Here is a 20,619-nt window from a genome sequence, read left to right as displayed (position 1 = left end):
AAGACCTAACAAGAAAAGCACATCCACATTATCTTCCATTCCTGCTTCACATATCAGTCCCACCCCTAAAAAAATAATAATCTAGCTTAAAGGTTCTGTCAAATAACTCTTCACGTGACTCCATTAAACTATTATTTCTTCAGGATTCAGTAAGGGTTGCTGTGGATGACAGGACACCAGGTTAAAGGGATCTCTTTTATCAGACAGTACATGTATTTCAGACTCTGTGCAAAGGTCCTTCCAGGAATGCCCTTACAGTGAGCAATCTTGCCCACACAGCCCTTTCCCTCCAGTTCCTGCTTCTGCCACTGTTATTAACTGCCATTAAGGTTTTAATTTAAATCAAAAATTGTTGGACACACAAAGTCAGTACACAAACCCTGAGCTTTCAGCACTGAGAGATTAACATCACCTGCACAGTAGATGCACAGCATTTCTTAGGGTACGAGCAAAGAACCAGTATTAAAGTCTGTGACAGAAATATAACAGCACAACACTCAGTCTCATGGAAACTCTATTTCTCTCATGGAAAGTCTCTTTTCCTCATGGAAAGCCACACAAAAAAAAGCACTGCTCTGAAGGACAAACACTTAGACACCCACATGGTATAGAGGATGGCAAGTAGCCTCACAGCAGCACACTCTCACAGGTCAAATACACATTTTGGGTTAGCAGAAAGCACACCAAGGAATAAATCACCATTTGAGGTTACTGTTACTAAAAATAAAGATCTTAAGGTCTAAATAGCATTTTTACATCGCACATGTGCAAACAACATTTTAAGGTAAGTGTTACTTTGCTACAAATGAGGCATAAAGTACTTAGCAGTAATTTATTTTATTGTCATTAAACATTCAAAGAAGCAGCAACTCCCGTCTGCTTACAGTGGACAAATGCCCAGATTTAAATTTTGTATTTTTTTCCTCATGCATCTGTTTAACCTAAAGATTGAACAGTTTAGGCAGCAAGAAAACAGAAGGCTGAAAATACAAGCAACTGCCTTGAGGCAGGAGGACTTGCAAACCTGGCAGGCCATTTATCTTTACAGCAATATAGGTGAAATTTAGCCAAAGCTGGAGACTCCTGAATAGTTGAGACAGTACAGATTCATCCAGTATTTTGCATCAATTTGCTCACACTTGGACTGACTATCTGTCCTTAGCATCCTCCACTACTATCTGCAACTCTAACTAGCTAAAGGATATCAAAACCATTTGTTCTACTAAGTGAAGGTGGAAGAAAATCCTGCCTACAAAATTGCTTGTGGCTCTGGTACCTACCTGAGAACTCACCCACAGAGTCAGGAGATTTGGGGAGAAAGGAGAAGAGGTTTCTCCCTTTTCTACTTGATAATCTGGCTCTGAACCTCTGGCTTCCATTCCCCCTCTGCTTTTCTGGAATGAAGGAGCCTTGATCCAGTTCTGTCACTAGATTTATGAGAAATGTGCAACAGAGACCCAGTGGGCAGCAAGGCACAGTTCTGTCACTCCTAAATTTTCCTTTGCTTCAGAGGAGTTTGCTGCCTGCTATAATTTAGTTGGCCTTTTTTATTTCCTGTGCCTCTCACAGACAATAAACAGAAATATTCCAGACATTACTTTTTGTCTGGAGCCCAAGAAGCATTTTCAAAACAACACAAGCACAGTGCCCACTCTCCCACACTTCTCAAGCTACACAGCAGAAAAGAAATACTTGCATTCATCTGAGGAGAAAACTGTGCCATTAAGCAAAGGAAGAATAGCTTCTTAGACACTTCACAATTTACTCAGAAGGGATTAGAAGGTGTAAGGGAAAATTCTTCATGCTAAACACTTCTGGACAGTCTGAACTACACCAGTACAGGAAAATCCCTAGCTGAGCTGTAACGAGACAAGCAGCATTTGCAGCCAGTCAACCATCTCCACATAAGAGTAGGCCAAGGTTTTATTGACTTTGACAACGGCCATTGGCCTATGAGGAACTATTGTCAGACTTAAGAGGGTAACAGACAATTGAATTAATAGTGAAACCAACGACCAGAGAATCAGAGACAACCAGTGATGTTGAACTCTCAGAATACAGTAAGGTAAATCATACTGATTTTAGATGGAAGTTTGCTTTCAGCTACAGCAAGACAATTTGACAGGCAGATCTTGAAAGAGAGATACCAGATTTGACCCAAAATTACAAACTTAAGTTCCTTTGGCAGCTCCTGGACAGACACACTACCTGTTCTGTTTTCAACTTAATTCAAGCATCAAAGCACGACTTGGAAAAATGAGAACACCTCTCTTACCTAATCCTAACATTGTTGCATGGCTTTGCAGCAGTTCACACTGCAGGACAGGCCAGGAAGTAACTCAAGTGGCAAGCTTTCTTTAAAAATACTTTTAAAAGCCTTTGTGTCCCTTATGTAAATGGTGTTATCTGCCCATGCAATGTTATCAAATCATAAATCCATTACACTTCAGAATAAATCTTCATTTATGTGGCAAAGCAACTACAAAACATAAGATACAGATAGATTTACTACCCACAACTGATGTTATCTCTTCAGAAGTTTTCTATGTCTACTGTAACAAGTCAGTCTTCAAGAAAAATCAAACCAATGACATTCTTCCCAACTTAGTTAGAAAACGCTGATTACGATTACAGATTTTGCCACAGTTTTTGTTTCTCAGTCTCAGATCAAAAAAAAAAGGTCAGAAGGCAAATCTTTTCCTTTCCTTCTCTGCTGAAGCTACAAAAACACTATGCTAAAATTCTTATGAAAAATGCAATTAGTTGGTCTCTGGTCTGCTGGGAACTAGAATTATCAGGACTTAGTTGATGCATTTCACAAGGTAGCCAGGACTTAATGACTTTCTTGTGCAACTGATAAGGGTTGGCCAGTTTTAAGGAAGTACACGGGGTTTCCACTCTCCTTAACACACTTCGTTATCACTGGTGACTGTGTTGTTTGTGCTGCTTTTCTTAAGGTACAAATTAGTACGTTTGACTATCCCTATCAGAATATTGCATTTTCATTTTTTTAAAAAAGTTACAATACAGTTCCTTTACTCACACGGAGTATTTCATAAAGAAGCCATCCATTTTAGATCACAAAAGTTGATGCTGATCACAGAACACTGAAAATTGTATTCTCAGCCTCAACTCTTTGAAGCCATTTTACTGGAACCAGATTGAAAATTACTTTGAGGATTCTTACTGGACTTCTACAAGAGCTTAAAATTTTAGGAATTCAATTAGCTTAGCATATATACTAAGAAGAAATAGGGTCTTGAAGCCATCAAGATAATGCAATACTACACTGTTAAAAGTCCAGAATATTGGCAACATTGCACAGCGTGAATATGCATTCCCATTATATACATTGACCCTATAAAACTTCCTTCTGTGTAAACGTAAAGCTCTAAAGAGATGGAAGGAATCGTGGAAGGCCTAAGGGACAGCTGGAAAAAGTGTAAAAGTGAGTGTAAAGGTATCACTGAGCAGCATCGCATCATTATCATAGAGATTCTGGAGAGTATGCTAAATCAAAGCAGATAAGAAATCAATGAAAACCCTGAGAATTCTTTGCATATGCCCTTGAGCTCTCACATTGCTCATCCTGCGCAACCAACACTGCTATGGGTTAAAAAAAGCAACGACCAAAAGCAGATTTGTCATGTAAAATTTAAAATAAAAGACAGCACATTTACTTAAGTGTGGTCATGCTGCATACTAGTTAAGGACCTGTGTGAAAGACTGAGAAACTCCAGAGACACCATACTCTTCATCACCTTGCCCTTCCCTTCCTGGGTACATAAAACAGCCTTCCTCTTCAGCCACTTAGGACTGCAGGGCTAGATTACTACATATCAGTAGGTGAGGCTTGATCTACCCTATTTGTTACAGGGAGGTTTTGTACTAGATTACGTACATTATTTCTGGAGAATGGTACTTACTGTAAGATTTTATCATGCAAGATAAAGGGCTCATCTTGTACAAAATCTGGGTATGAGCCAGCAGACTTGAAGGCTCTCCTCACAGCAGTGCTCAATGGCCAAGTATTACCACTTTCAGCCCTCAAATACAGGATTTGTTCAACAAAAAAAAAACAAAACACAAACTTACAAGAATGAGTTCTACTGAATATACAGGGATTTCATCAACACTCTGCTTGCTACCCATAAACCAGTATCCATAGGGTTAAAGTAGGATTGTGTGAGGATTCTTCTTCTCTCAAGTGCATAGTTAGAGATGTGGCCTTGGCTTGCAAATACCTCCTAAATTTTCAGAATCCTTTACAATTTGTCCTACATTTCCTCAAAACTGTGGATGGCTAATGTTAGAAACAAGGCAGTTATCTGCTTTCACAAATAGACCTGACTCTGTGTCCTACCTACCACATTCCTTTCAGACAAGTGCCGATATCTCTATCAGGGAGAAAGTTGAAGAAAACATGGGCAGGATTAATCTGTGCTTAAAAAACACATACAGGCAAACCACACAACAGCTAACAGCCAACTCTGCAGCGTGAAAGGCTCCTGTGTCTGACTAGACTTGTTCTGGTTTAGATTCTAATCCTATGGAAGCCAAACTTCACTTTCTAGGAATGTTTTTGCTCATGTAGGGACTTAATGACGAAACCCTACACTTCAGTGAAGGACACCGTGGGGGAAGGGAAGGAGCAGATCTTATCCGCAGAAGGGCATGAGTTTATTTTCTATAGAAAATGAGGCCTAGCAAAATGAAAGCAGGAAACCCAGAGAGGAACAAGTCTGCAACACTCGTGTCCACCTTCTTCCTGTGCTCAAAAAAATGGTAAGAGATAAGGTGGTTCAATTCCACTTCATTACCTGACCTACAATGAGAGAAACAGGTACCATTTTTAAGATGCTGGGCAGCCATTCTAGTTCAGCTCTCAGACAGAAATACAGCTTAACTTATGTACTTTCTTGGTGCGAAGCAAATGACATCATTACCAGAGCCCTAAATCAACACATGATATTTTAATCAATATATTCCTGGACAATCAAATAGAAGTGAACCTTTCCTTTTACATTTCCTGTGCTACCTCTTGATAAACTCTAAGCCCACTCACAGTTGGATAATTTCTCATATATGAGAAAGCTTCTCACATAGAACCTCTTGAAACCAGAGTCGAAGTGAGAAAAATTTGTAATTGTCCGAGGGAGAGGAAGTCTCACATTCACCTTTGTTTCAGCAATTCCTGGCAAGAGAAATAAATACTCAGAACAAGCATTCATATTTCTCCATAAAGACAACCACACAGTGCAACAAAAGGTACACCCACACGGGAATAAAGAGCAATAATTTCCCAAGAGAAATTAAGACATAAGTAAAATATGCTGCTCATGCCTAGTAAGTGCCAAAGAAAACTTCATACTGGACTATGCTGTGTAGTCTACATAAAAAAATGGAAAGAAAAACTGCTTTAAAAAAGTCACCCCAAAAATCTTTTGTGTTTGAACATTTCAATTCAGGTATCGTGGATATAGTTCTGATCCCAATATCTTTCATGATTATGCCACAAAGCATTTTAACCTTCCATCTTTCTAGGAAGTTACCCACTCTCCCACACAGAGCAAATGTTCAAGGAACAGGTAATGCTAACAGATTGATTAACCAAAAAATAGCTTTTCAGTACTAAAACAAAAATGTAAATTCCATCATGAGTAATGTTAAGATGTACAAACACCCAAAACACTGTGTTGTACATGGGTTTAGTTTTATATAAAAAATTCTAAATGGAGAAGGATCTACTAGCACTTTGGAACATTAAAAATTAAGTGCTTTTTCTTCTAACATCTGGGTTTGTTTTCAGAAGAAGATTTAAGACAATCATATTTTATTATTTCATTTGCAATGTTTCTTCTACACCTGAATATTTATCTAACTTTGCACCATCATTAAATGGGGGATTTAAATCCTTTTTGATCCAATTCTAGAGTATGTGGAAAGAAGCAAATCTTTACACCAGCAGAGTACAGATTACTTTTAAGCATTTTTACCAGCAGCTACTGCATCACCTTGAAAACTGCAGAAATGATTAATACAAGTATAATTTCATTAATTAAAGAAATCATCTTAATTTCCTAGGACAGCAAGAAAATGTGATCCTGGGCTAGCTGTTCCTTCCAAAGGAAGCAAAATTTCATTGAAGAAGCTTCTCATAAAAGCACAGACTGCTTATGCTGCCAGAAACAGCAACAAAAAGAAAAAAATATCCAGAGCCAGATTCTACCACCACAGCTCTTAGGAGGATTCTTCTATTTTATCTGTTCTCTGCCAAGAGAAAGCATAGTCATTGAGAAAGAGCGAGTTTCTTTGTACTGTGGAAACAGACTTTTAAAAAACCCAACTTAGTAATAAGGTAAAAATAAATTATGGCTGAAAAACTCCAAGCCAGCTGTAGACACAAGTTTACAGAGCACTGTTTAGAGATACTCAGCTACTGTAAGACAGCCTTAAAACTTGCCAGAACTTGCTGTGGTTGAACTCTATTTCTTCTGAAGCATGGTAGTACCTTTTGTAAACATAAGTAATCAGTAGAAGTACAGGAGAATCAAGTTAGGGAACATTTAAACAAACTGGACAGATACAAACCCATGAGCCCTGATGGAATGCATTTCTGGGGCCCAAGTGATCTGGCCAATGCCATGGCAAGGTCACGCTCAATCATCTTAGAAAGATTATGGCAATCAAGATTGGTTCTTGAGGACTTGGCAAAAGCAAAAGCTACCCTTATCTTCAAGAAGGGCAGGGAGGACAATCTAGGGAATCACAGGCTGGTCAGCCTCACCTCAATTCAGGAAAAACCTGCTCTAGTTGACTCTGTTTTGAGCAGTTGGTTGAATTAGAGATCTGCAGAGATGTCACTCTCAGTCTGCAAGTCTGTATGCTTCAGGCTCCAAAGTAGACAGAGATATGGCCAAGACTGATTGGAAAATGTCATAGTTTAATTTTATTGCCTCTACGTATTTCCACTGGCAAGTCAGTATTCCAGAACAAAAGAGCAATTCCTCAGTAAGAGACTAGAGCACCCATGTCCTCAAACCCTGATAAAAACAGATGAGGACCTTCAAGTTTGTTGGCTACAAAAAGAGTACAATCAAACATGAACTCAAGGAGGAAGCTCAGCTACTAGATCTTGACATACAACAGCATATTGTTAGTTTCAACATAATGCTAGCATGGGTAACTGGAATTTAAATCCTTTTGCTCCAAGGATGTTATTTATACCTCTTTCAGTAAATCCTAAAGTTTCAAAAAATCTGAAAGCATGAGTCATAATAGTATAATATCAACAATACATTCAGCAATAGATCATTGCTTCCATCATCTTAAACAGTTATGTGAGACTCCACCTGGAGTACTGAGTCCAAGTCTGGAGCCCTCAGCACAGGAAAGACATGGACCTATTGAAGAGGGTCCAGAGGAGGGCCACAGAAATGATCAGAGGGATAGAACACCTCTCCTGTGAGGAAAGGCTGAGACAATTGGGGTTGTTCAGCCTGGAGAAGAGAAGGCTCCAGGGAGACCTTCTTGCAGCCTTTCACTGCTTAAAGGGTCTTATAGGAAAGATGGGGACAGACTTTCTAGCAGGGCCTGTTATGATAGGACAAGAGGGAATGGCTTTAAGTTGAACTAGGGCAGATTCAGACTACCTATAAGGAAGAAATTTTTTTTACAATGATGGTGGTAAAACACTGGCACAGGCTGCTCAGAGAGGTTGTTGATGCCCCATCCTTGGAAATATTCAAAGTTAGGATGGACGGGGCCCAGAGCAACATGATCTCCTTGAAAATGTCCCCGCCCATGGTAGGGGGGGTTGGACTAGATGACCTTTAAATGTCACTTCCAACCCAAACTATTCTATGACTATGTTGATGCCAAAACCAACTTCCTTATAAACTGTTGGAGAAAAGACAAACGGAACAAGGAAGATAGAAATATGTTTAACTAGCTACTACAGAAAAGATGATTTGTTCAGTAATTCTATTGGTGACCAACTCTTGTCTTTTGTCTTGCACACCAGTGGTAAGCTAGATCAAGTACTACCAGCATTCAGTAATAAAACGACAACATATCTCATTGTAAGAAGATCGAGCACTGTAAGGAACTCATACACATATAACTTCTTTTCATCAGTTCCCACAATGGCTTTACTATCTTCAGTGGTAGGATTTAAATGAAATATTCTTTAGAGTAGTACACAACTTGGGGGGGAATAGTAGTAAACAAGTCAGAAGGGGGGAATCACCTGCAAGATCCTCTATCCCGTGCAGTCACATTTACATTGAAAGAGGATTGTGTGCAATCTGGCGACAAATATCAGAGCCTTAAATAGATGGCCTGCTTCTCCACAATGCAGGCAGTCTTAACAGTAATGAAAGTCTGGGCTCCCCATGAACTGACAAGATTACACTTGTAATGTGACAACTAGACTTGACCAAAATTCTCCTTTCATTGTCAAAAAAGCCAATGTAACTCTTTATCAAAAGGGGTTCTCCCTTGTTAACTATAACTGATACTATGCCAGTGTTTCTGGTTTCTCCTGTTCCTTTTCTTTCTTAAAAAAAAAGAAACAAAAGACATCTGACCTCATAATTGCTCCTTTTATATCATCTGCAAATTTCATTAGTGCTTTTACAGGAACAAAGAAGGAAATCAAGGAAGGTTATTTTAAAAATAGATTCACTGAGAAGTGTTTAAACACCTTCCTCCAAATTAGTATGCTGTTTGAGAAGACTTCAGTATAGTATTCTTGCAGCTATTATACACACTTGTACACAAGTCTCCAAGAAAAGTGTCACATGACTTAAGATGTTGATGTGACAAATTTATGTATTGTAGACAGGAATTTCCCGATTCAAAACATGGGCATGAATGAGAGGTTCCTGTTTCTCTCTTTATTCTAAGAAGGGTCTTTGGAAAAGTTTACTAGCAAGGCTGCCCAGAATACAGAGCTCCAGGTTAAGTCCTATACTACCACCCACACTATTAAAGCAAGGACATGATGGCAACACCACAAGTCTACTAACGTGACTTCAGCTCAAGAGTCATTTATGCTACCCGTTTCTGAATGCAAGTTGCTGTATGCTATGCATTTTCATATCTCAGTTCTGAAAACAGATGTGTTGGAAAACAAACCCTTCCTGCTGAGCAAAGATCCACTAAAATCAGAGCAATAACTGCTATGCCACTGTAGATTTCTCTGACTAAAGGCCCATTCATATAAATGAAACCTGGGCTTGCATTTTCAGCAAACACTGCTGTTGAGCACAGTAAGGATAAAGATTTCAAATGCCATGCAGCTCCTGACAGTAATTACCCACTTCAGATAAATACAGATATGTGTGTTAAACAACCATTTGCATGGACAGGTAGTCCACATGGGAAATGCACATACGAAAAAAATAAAAATAACAATTAAAAAAAACACCAACAACTATTTCCCCCCTATTTACTTGTTTAAGGTAGAGGTCACAAAATCATGTAGCGTGAAGAGACCTACTTTGCCATGAAATTAGTTTTGTTGAGTTTGGATACTGGCATAGATTGAAACCTTTTCCTTAAATGTCTGTTCAAACACAGCCAACTCAAGCCTTTCCTTCAAGGCAGTACTTGAAGCTGTTCATGCCTATTCCAAGCTTTGCTACAGTTCAGTCTGTGTAACACGATCACAGCAGCATTCCTTCGCATATGTAGAATATAAATAAGAGTATTTCTTTGATCAGCACAATTTAGTCCTGTTTGTTTCTGCTTTAGAGCTTCTTGGAGTGAAGACCCTCACTTTGGTCAAAATGTAGACCTTAATTTCTTGAGAGGAATGGCCGGGCTCCCTGCTGAATTCTCATTCTGCATGAACAGACACCTACAGATAGAGACACCACAGTGGCAAGCATGCAAGAGGTACAATCTAGGATAACAGGAACTTCTTTTATCACCTACATCATAGCATCAAGATGATGACAGCACCTTCTCTATGCATCAGCTCCTCCAAGGAGGTCTTGCATAAAGCTGTCCTTAATGCGATGTCTATGCTAGAAGGCAGACAGGTAGACTTGGAACTAAAGTGAGGGGTATGATCAGACAGAACTAATAGCGTTACTCCATGCTCAGCTACAAGAACACTGCTAGGTCTCAACCTAAATGCTACTTGAGTACCAAAGTCCCTCAGCATGTCAATCCTATCACAAGTTGTACATCTATATACCTAGAAAGCATTGCGTATTTCTTTTCCTTATGAAGGAGGAACAGGTTCTACTGGCAGCCCCACACCCATTTTTTCAACTTTTGAATGCTTCCACTCCTTCATGTAATAGTTGCCCTAATTCAGCAAAGCATATGTACCGTATTAAAAAAATACGGGCATAGCTCACTACAAAACAAAGAGCAGAAATAAACCACTTATGCATTTCAGCCTCCAAATGTCATCCACTGCCTTCTGCCAATCACTCTCCTAACACAAACAAGACCCACAAAGATGCAAACTAATTCCTAGTTAGGAAGTGCTCACAGAAGTGAGGAATCCAGAAGTAGCCAAAGGATGAAAATGCCAGGAAACAAAATTCACTGAAGAGACATTTTGGGGTTAGCAACTCAGACTTAAAACCGTGCAATTCTGAACACATCATGATGTTTTTCCACAAGGAAAGTTACAGTATCAACTTCACCTTAGACTCTATGAAGTCCGCTTTGGTAGAAGGACTTTCTTTAAAAAAAAAAAAAAATACAGTTTCAGTTTAAGAAAGTTACCAAAGCAATTTCATTTCCTTCCCTACCTGTGGGGAATGGGTACAAGAAAGACCAGAATGTGCAAGTCTTGGACTCCTGTTACCTTACCTGAGTGGGATCTGCTGGAAGCTTCCCATGTCATGCATCACCAGCACCAAAGTTCATCCAGGCCTCTGATAATTTTATTTATATTTTTAATGTACAAAAGAAAGCATCCAGCTAATCTTGTACCAGGCTGAAGCAACTATCCAGGTCAAAGATGACCCCCTACAGTGCAGTTTGTTAGCTTATGTCTATTAATAAGATAACAAAATACCTTCCTCCAGAAGCATTTTATGAAAGAGAAACATTCTATGAAATAACATGCATGTGAGACAGTAAGTTACTTTCTGGAAAGCTACAGATAACATTAGCAACCTTTTAAAGCTGAAAACCCCCACAGATATGTTACTTTGTGTGGGTGTGTATAAACACATATGCCTGCATACACACACGCACACACAGAGGCAGTTCATTTATTAAGAAGAAAATAGTGACTTATGAGAAACTGAAAGCAGCACAGCAGCTCAGTTAACTGCCATGTCTGACCCTCCTCCCATCCTGCCATGTGATCTGGTCAACAAGAAGCAACATATGCACTGAGTTTAGGGTAGATTTACTTTTTGGAGACAAGCTGAGTAAATACACACACACACACACACACACACAGACAATCCTTTTGCATTGCTGAGCTGAAAGTTACATTAAAAAAAAAGTATCATAAGCAGCATTTATGAAGGTTACTTCTGGTTAGCAGCACTTGGCAGCTGTCAGAGTGCACATTCACTTTCAAAAACCAACATTGCTTAAAGGATTGACTTTTGAATGTTGCTATATTTCCTGTCCCAACCTTGCTGTTAAGAGGCAACTCTCGGGTCCCTGAATACAGCAGAGTGAAACCCAGCTACAGATAAAGTGCAAGAACCAACCCAGGCTGAGCAGCAGAAAGCAGAACAGAATTGCACGAGACAGGCACAACAAAGTGCCACTGAGCCACCCCATAATATTTACAATAATCTTGTGTTACAGTTCAATTGCAGCTATTAAGCACTGGGAAGCTGTATGAGAGAAGACTAGCCAAACTAAGACATCTACAAGAGCAGCAAGATACACTACCTCGACAGATCACCTGGAAAAGGATCAGAACAGTAAGAAAGACTTAAGTAAAAGCTATGTGCTAAACTTCACATATAACACATCAGATAGTAACGTGTAAATGTAACACAGACATCAAAGTGAAGAAAAGTCTGCACAGTCTAGGAGTCATTGAGCATTGAGGAAGGATGAGACTCTTCCACTTGGGTCTGGGAAGAAAAAAAAAATATATGCCAGAATTAAAAACTGTCCTTGCTGAAGATGCAGCACACAGAGAAGATACCTGGGAAAGGGGGGTGGTGTAACTGAGTGTCACAGTTTCATAATTAACTCGGTAAAAGCTAATTTAGTGTTTTTTTCAATTCCCTTTACCCTCATTAAAATATCAATTATAATTCAACACTCTAAATAAAATCACTTACCCACCACTAATACTGTTTCTCGACTGCAAGACCGTGATGTTACACTGTTTTTCACCCCTCACATAAGCACTGTGTGTGAAGCTAATCTACCATCACTTTGTAAGGAAATAAATCCTAACACATGGCAAAGTCTTTGGGTCTTGAATAACACAACTTTTAGATTTAAAAGATTTTCTTACACAATGCCTGATGTGTCAAAACACTTGCCATCACTGAATTAGCAGAGATCCAGTTTGAAATCAAAGGCAGCACTCATAAGGGGTTACTGTGTCCACAGCACCCTCAGGAAAGAGGACATAAGTATGAAATTTTAGGTCTATAAAGCAGACCTTAACCATTTCCCCCTGCTGAAGGGAGGGATTTCAGAAAGTAGCCTTTAACCTTCTCCTGAAAGAACACAGATTGACCTATTTCACCACAGTGTTACATGCTGGCAATTCCTAGAAAGCTTCAGCTACTGTGCACCAGCTCACACATCACAGTTAAAGCCCCCTTTGTGAACCATGTTTCCTGTGCTTTGTGGCAACTATATCTCATGACATAGGCAGGTTTCAGCAGTGGCACTTACATTAGCATGACACTGGGATCCACACAGGAATTCTCCCTTCGGTTTGTGAACAGAAAATGCCACAAGTCAAAGTTTGAGAAGAAACATTTTCAAAACCAGAACTGAGTTAGTTATTCCCAAAGAGGTTCCATCTAAATCTTCACAAATATTCAGATCCAAAAAGAAAGAAAATCAGTTTGATTCAGGCAGGTTGATTTCCTTGCTCAAGCTGCCATTTCAACCATTTCTCACTTGCCACCTTCTGTTCTCCACAGCACCAAGCTCCTGTGTCAGATCAAGTTTTTCACGATACATTTTAGCTGATCAACCAGAGCTGCTTCACACTGTCACCAACCCTCTCTAGACCAGGTTCTGGAAGGAGAAAGTACAGGAGATACCCAAAAGAAGATTTATCAGCTGCAGCAATCTGGACAGTTGATTCATTAAAAAGACATTTCTTAAGGCCTGAACTTTGGTATTGTCAAAATGTTGTATTATTCAGCTGTTCTTGAATTTGACCAGTTCTTAGGTCTCTTAATTTAATTAAAATTTGACTACTTTTGACTAGTTCTTAGGTCTCTTAATTTAATTAAGTCACTCGGGAAGAAAAAAAGTGTTGACAAGTTCTGGTTATTTTGCAAAGCAGCCATTCCACCTCAATGCTGCATCTTCCTTTTGTGTTTAAGAGCACAGTTTCTTCCTCCAGCTCATGTCACAAAGCCTACGTCCTTATCAAACAGAAGCCTGCAATTTTAACGTCGTTCACTTGTGGATGCAGAATTGCCGTAGGTGGCAAGAGGGACAGCATTCAGTCTCCTGTTCCCAAAGACAGGGGGTAGACATTCAAAACCCCACCTGGATGCACCCATGTGTAACCTGCTTTAGGTGGCCCAACCTTGGCAGCCTGGGATGGACTAGATTCTCCAAAGGACCCTTCCAACTCTAATGATTCGGCAATTCTGCCTTTCCCACTCCAACAGCAGGCTCTATAGCCTATGTTAATCTGCACATAACTGTTATAGAAACACTGTGCACCAAAGTGCAAACAGCGATTGCCTGGGTGTCTAATCAGCTCAGCAATAAAGGGCAATATACTTCAATGCAACCTCCTCATCTGTGATGAAGAAGAATGTTTTATCTGGTTAACTGCAACTCTCTTCGATAATGCATTCTAACAAATGGTCCTTGAACAACAACAACAAAAATAAGTAAATCAGTGGGGTTTTTGACAGTTTCTACAACAGGTACTCCTATCCACTATCAGCCATGCAGTAGGCATCCTTTCATTTAAAAATCAAGCCAGGAGTTAAACAATTGACAAAGGTGAATGATTTATCCTAAGGCAACAGTAAGCACTCTTGCTTAGGTAACTGGTGATACATTTCCACTGTATAGCCAAATGCCTTATAAGAACTACCCCATGACCAAGTGTATTTCTTGCTCCAGTGATCTATTAGCTTCAGTCATGCTATTCAAATACAACTGCTGGAACACATTCAGAAAGACTAACTCTGAACTTTAGCACTTCAGTCAGAATGTACTGCACAATATGATAAGCCTGAATTTTTTCTAATTAAACAAGCTTTCAGAAACTGTCTCCCTTATAGAAACATTTTAAAAAGCCAAATGAAGCATAGTAAAAACTTTTATTTCTCAATTTACTTTCTAAAAGAGGTAAAATCCTGTAGACAAAATTGGGTATGTTATGATTGCATTTTAAGTGACTGTGTGTTCATATCCCATCTGCATGACATGATTTTTCTGAGAAGCAATTTTATTCACATTGAAACTTCATTCCAAGCAAGTTTCAGCCTGGTTTGGAAAATTAGATTTATGGAAAATGTATTATCTGTCAGACTCTGTAAACAAATTAATTCAGACTCCTCAAACATCCAGCTCTCCTGTCCCTCTCAACAGGACAGCTATATCTTCCAATGAAACTTATCCAATAAAGGCTTGCAGAAGCAAGCAGATAAATTAAAGCTTTACAATGCAGTTTATGTGATTAGTTACAAACACTTAGACAGCTACCTGAGATTGTTACACACACAGTGTGGCAATTTCAAAGAACTGCCTAGTGATGGTAAGTGTAACAATGTATCAAGCCACACAACAACTTCCTGGTTATTACTAAGGTTATCTAGTGTTTTAGAAGAGGTATCTTGCCCTAATGCATCTCTTCAGCTTTGAAATGACAATCAATTCTGGCAAACTCCTTTATGTTCCAAAGCCTCACAAGAGATCCAAAGACTGCATGAACAACACCAGCCATCTTATCTTAAAAAGTAATTCACAATTGTCTGAAATCTCACCCAAGATATTAGCAACCAGCAAATGGGAAGACAGCATCCAAGAAGCTCAGCTAACAGTGTGCCATAGAGCAACAGGAGCCTGCAGAGCCCACCAAGCTGAAAGCAATGTACCACACAGTTAACCACAGATGACACTCCATGAACTTCAACCCACTCGGGTTGCTCTTAAAGCACACAGCAGTTGGGCATTTCCTCAGAGCACTACCTTTCCACTCGGGATCCCAATCACATCCATAAAAAACAACTTTTTGCAGCAATCAAACAGTTCAGTTGTCAAAGGCACCAAAAGCCCCAGTAGCTTATGAAAAAAATGACTCCCTTTATCAGCTTTAGAGTTGTTCTCTGCATCGCCCAGAAAGAAAGTAGCAAACAAGAGCTTTTCTAAGTTTCACAGCAATTGATTACACACAGAAGCTACCAGGAAAACTGGATCCATGAAGGCACTAATGGTGCATGGGACAAGTTACCTAAACCAAAAGATCAGAGTTTGGGCTTTTTAAATTTATTTATTTTTATTTTCTTTTATTTTTTAAACAAGTATTCTACCTATTTCCCAACCCTGGTAATGGTCTGTACTGCAAAGATTTGTCACATATAGTCTGTCTTTCCACAGTCCAACCTCCCTCTGAATGGGGAAAAGAATTAATTAAGAAAATCATGTTGCAGCATCCTCTTCCTCACAGTTCCTATCAGGTAGATCTGAAACAGTAAAGCTCTCCTCCACTTCACCGAGGGCTGCCAAAGACTCAGTGTCCATCGCATTCTTACCCCAATACTGGACATTAATTAAAGCAAACATTCCTCTAGACTCACAGGGAAGCCTAGGGATGCAGCTGTGCCTTTCTACCATTGAGCAAAACACCCCTCAGCTCTGCAAGTGACCAGAATTATAGATATCAACCCTTCCAACTCTGGGGACAAATGAGGATTTCCCCTTTCAGGAGAAATCCAAAGAAGCTATGACTTCAACTTCCAGGTTCACCACATTTATGCAGAAGTCATGCTAGCAATGGTATCAAGTGAGCAAAACCCACAACAGTGAAAATAGCTTTAGCTTAAACCTTCTGACTTCTTCACCTCTTCCGAGAGCAGAGTTGATTCAGCAATAAAAGAAAGGAACTGCAGAATCCATTGAAGAAGCAGTGGTTTTCCCCTTCTCTTCACCACCTTCATGCATATTTGGAATGTGAGGGAGGTGTGTTCTTTGGCAGTTGCCTTCTGGACTCCCAAAGAGCCAAGCAGAATAGGAAAATAGCAGAATAGGACCATCTCCCTCGCTCCACCCACAAACCCTCAACAACAACAAAAGCAAACAAACAAAACAAAAAAACAAAAAACAAGGAGATGTGGTGATCCTATAGTTTTGCACAATAGTATGAGGGGAAGACATTTATCCCATAGAGTTGCCTGAACACAATGAGGACAACAACTAAAAGTTAAAGAAAGCTTAAACCAGGCTGGCAGGAAGACAAACTTGACATACTGTCCATTGGTTTGCCTGACACCAGCTGACTGTTCCAGTAGTCCTTCACACCAGCAGCAAAGCAGCTGAAATTCATCCCCGATGCAACTCCAGTGAGACTAATAGGTTTCCACAAGAATGAACCAGGCCCTGTTACATCTAAACCCAAACCCACTAAAGTTTCACTGAAGCGAAATTGCAGGAGTACAATCTATGGATAACAGCTGGAGAACATTAACTCTCCCCCTTCCTCTTTCCCGGGGTTAACTTTTTTCTTTCTCTTCAGACAGGAAGCAGTCATATACCCTACTGCATAATATAAGGACTATGGGATATAAAGACAAGCAGAAACGGATTACAAAGAGCACCCTAAGGAGTTTTTCTCTTTAGCAAAGTTACCCTGCTGCACCCCCTGAGCTGCCTCATTTTAAGCCACGCCGCTGCCCCTACACCGTGGTTTGAAACAGCAGTTACATCTCACTTTCTAAAATGAATAGAGTTAAGCGTATTCGAAGGGTCTCAGCGCAGTGGGAGCCTAAGGGCCGTGTCCTGGATCCCGGCTGCGGAGATCGAGAAGGAAGGGGACAGCTGTCCGGTGGGGTCCCCAGCTGAGGCGCCTCTCGCCCGGACACCCCCCGCCCCAACTGGAGTGACCCCGCTGCTACCCCAGCACTCCTCTTTCTCCCTTCTCCTACTCACCCTCGCTGCCGTACTGCTTGCCATTGTTCGCGCCCATCCTGACGGCTTCATGCTCTCCGCCGCCGCTTCCCCACGCCGCCGTGCAGCATCGCGACCGCGGGTGATGGAGAGGAGCCGGGGAGGGTGATACGGAAAAGAGGGGCTGGGGGAGCCTGCAAGAGTTTTCACGGCGACATATCCAAAGCAGCCTTGTAACTTCTTTCGGGTGGCCGACACCCTCCCTGTCCGCCCCAAAAATGAAAAAAAATCAAGTTAAAAAAAAAAAAAAAGGAAAAGAAAAGCGGGAGGGATGGGGAAGGAATCAAAAATGAAGTTTCCTGCCGGGAGTCAGAGCAGGGAAGGCGGCTCCAGTTGTAATCCACAAACAGGACGGCCCCCGGGCGCAGGCTCCACCGCCCCGCGGCCGGTGCTGGGGCTCCTCCGGTGGTTCACCGCCGCTCCGCCTTCCTCCTCCTCGTAGCCCCTCTGCCGCCTCCCACGGGAGGCAGCCGCCAGCCACTTGTTGCCCGGGTAGGGAAAAAGGGTAGAGCTGCCGCCGCGGACTTTTGTTAGCGACAGGCGCCTCCTCCCGGCGTCCAGCGCTGGAACGATGGAGGGAGGGAGGAGGGACGAAGGATAGAGCCGAGAGCCGGGCGCGGCCTTTAAAGACACAGTGCCCAGCCTGGAGGCTTCCTTTATAACTCCCGCGGTGAAGCGCTGGCGGTGCCCCAGCGGAACAGCCCGGGGACCGGCCCCGTCCTCCCGCCCTTCCTCTTGCAGGGGTCTGCCCCAGGCCCTACTTAGCACGCCCCGGCCGTGCTCTGCCCAGGGTTTGCCGGACCACCCCCAGGCTGCATTTCGCCGTGCAGCCCCAGTCCGAGCTGTAGCCTCACGGTGAGGGCAGCGGGCGCTGCGAAGGGGACAGAGCGTCCAGGGCGGAGCTGGGGACTGTCTGCCCTGGTGGCAGCCTCGCGGCCCCCTCCAGCCCCGTGCAGGTCACAGAAGTTGTCGGAAAGCTGCCCAGTGAGCAGGTTAATACCGAAAATGCCGGTCCTGAGAGGGTGCTTGTCCTGAAAGGGCTAACACCAAACCTACAAAAATAACTGTGAAGTTTGCTCAAGACAACTACGACTCATATTAAACGGTAATCAGGATTTACCAAAGGTTTTTTTTGGGATAGAGTCAGATTGAAAAATAAAAAAGAAGGATGAATGGTTGCAATAGGGGAAGAGACACCCTGGAGCAGGCATAGAACAGCAAGCCAACCTGGTTTGACACCACCAACAGTTGGAACACAAGAGGTTCCACTTAAACTTGAGAAGAAACTTCTTCTCAGTGAGGGTGACGGAACACTGGAACAGGCTGCCCAGGGAGGTTGTGGAGTCTCCTTCCCTGGAGACATTCCTGTGTAACATTATCTAGGTGTTCCTGCTCCGGCAGGGGGATTGGACTAGACGATCTTTCCAGGTCCCTTCCAATCTCTAGCATACTGTGTGATACTGTGATACTGTAACAGTTGTCCTGCTGGCATCCTGCCGGGCTTCAGCCTGATCATACTGTGGCATTTCACAACACGGACTCAAGGTGATGAGGAGACTCAAGTCACACTTTATTACCACCAAGCCCTTTTTATCCCCTTGTTCGGTACTTTCCGAAACTGCACATACATACAACGTTCAATCTCACTGGCCCTGTAAAACTCTCCAGGTAACTAGTCCAATCACAGTGTTGCAGACCCCCTCACAACCCCCACATCCTCTGGCCTTCAACACCCCAGCTCATCGCCCAGGGCTTGTCAAAGTGCCAAGGCCTAAGAGCTCATTCCTAAACTGTTCGCCTTCTCTCCCCACATCGTACTGGCACTGTGTATGGCAGCAGGTTGGAACTCGACAAACGGGATCTACACCCCAGGTGCAGGGGGGTACTTGTGGCACATACGTTAGTACAGGGAGCAGCACAAGTACACGTAACTACACCTGAAATATGGAGGTGTGTGTGAATAGGGGGACCCATACCTCTAGAAATGGGGTATGTGTTTTTAACCCACACAGCCTAGGGAGTGGCATGTCCACGGTGTGCTAATGTGAGACGAGGACTCTTCAGGATTAGTTATAAAAGGCTCTTCAAAAGTTTATAGCTGTTCACTAACAATTTGCAAGCATCTACTATTGTGGTTCATGTGTTGTATCGCTGATACTGCTCCTCAGCACACAGCTCACTGATTGCCAGGTCATTACATGTCCTTATTAAAAAGACAAAACCGCTTTAATCCTGATTTGATTTAAACCAGGAGTTGAGCAGTTTTCCCTGCACCATACTATGATCTTATGTAAGAAAAAGCCTGTCTTCCTGAATATATCACACCACACACAAGACAATTACTGCATGTACAGATAATTCTGAGCAAATTACATCTTTGTCAACATATGCAAATGGCACATGAAACTGCAGAGACACAAGCATCAGTGCTGACAGCGCTACAAGGAAAGTTTCCAAAACCTGAGGTTTTGGGTATGGGAGGTGAACTCAAAAACAACAACAACAAAAAAACTGTATGCATTTTAATTAAGAACTGGGCTAATTACCTGAAACTGAAATTAGTGCCAGCAGCACAGCTAACTGACAAGTAATTGTGCAATGTTAATCAGGCTCTAATCTCATCAGTTACTAGTCATTAACGTGTCTCCTTGTGGAAAAGTTTTGGTTCTGATTCAAGATGACACACAGTCTTTAGATCTCAAAACTCAGTGAAGGTCTGGTTGCCTTCTGGGGTCAGACTCATCAATTGACCACCCCAAGTTTTTTTGAAGGAAAATGTGAATTAGTCTAAAATTATCATTTTCTGTAATCAAAGGTTAATTGCTAACCACTGATATTAAACAATCCTTCTACTGTGCCAAGGCAGGCAGGCTTTGAGACAAGTGTCTGCTTTTAACATCCTCAGTTTTCTCTTTGAGTTACCTGTTCAGGGGGCAGGGAAGAAGGAATCTTACTTTGATAAAACAGTAAAACAAACAGTGCAAGGTTAATGTTTGCCGCACAAAGGGAGCAACAGACTGCTAACAAAGACATACAACCAAGCACTTTTTTTCCTGCCATGTGGCTTACAGGGTTTGTAAGGCTCACCCCAGACACTTGCTAGGAACTAACCTGTGGGGAGCAGGATGTTAAGGAATAACCCTAGGGCTCTCTATGGCACAGTAGCCTACTTAACCTGGGGAAGGACATCTGTGCTAGCATGGCCAGCCATGCTGTCCTCCTCCCCACCAGCGCTGTGGTACAGTGCTAGTCCCCAGCTGTAGAGAGCACACGCAGGCTGAAACCGACATGTGTCCCTGC

At 41.8% G+C, this 20,619-nt stretch overlaps 1 protein-coding gene across 1 annotated transcript in view; it reads right to left on the bottom strand.

Annotated features, from left to right (window-relative positions):
* FBXL7 (F-box and leucine rich repeat protein 7) overlaps positions 1 to 17,396 on the bottom strand; it is a 187,054-nt gene extending 169,658 nt beyond the window's left edge. Inside the window, exon 1 of the mRNA XM_061449242.1 lies at positions 17,302 to 17,396. Within this exon, the coding sequence (XP_061305226.1) occupies positions 17,302 to 17,338 (37 nt within the window). The 5' untranslated portion in view covers positions 17,339 to 17,396. The remainder of the gene's footprint in view (positions 1 to 17,301) is intronic.
* Between the last annotated feature and the right edge of the window lie 3,223 nt (positions 17,397 to 20,619).

The sequence above is a fragment of the Pezoporus flaviventris genome, unplaced genomic scaffold (assembly GCF_033815535.1).
Source record: "Pezoporus flaviventris isolate CSIRO_AGI_PZ_B2104156 unplaced genomic scaffold, CSIRO_AGI_Pfla_v1 ptg000007l, whole genome shotgun sequence".
Taxonomy (NCBI): domain Eukaryota; kingdom Metazoa; phylum Chordata; class Aves; order Psittaciformes; family Psittacidae; genus Pezoporus; species Pezoporus flaviventris.
Note: the sequence above shows the minus strand (reverse complement) of the source record. Positions and strands in the feature narration are given on the sequence as shown.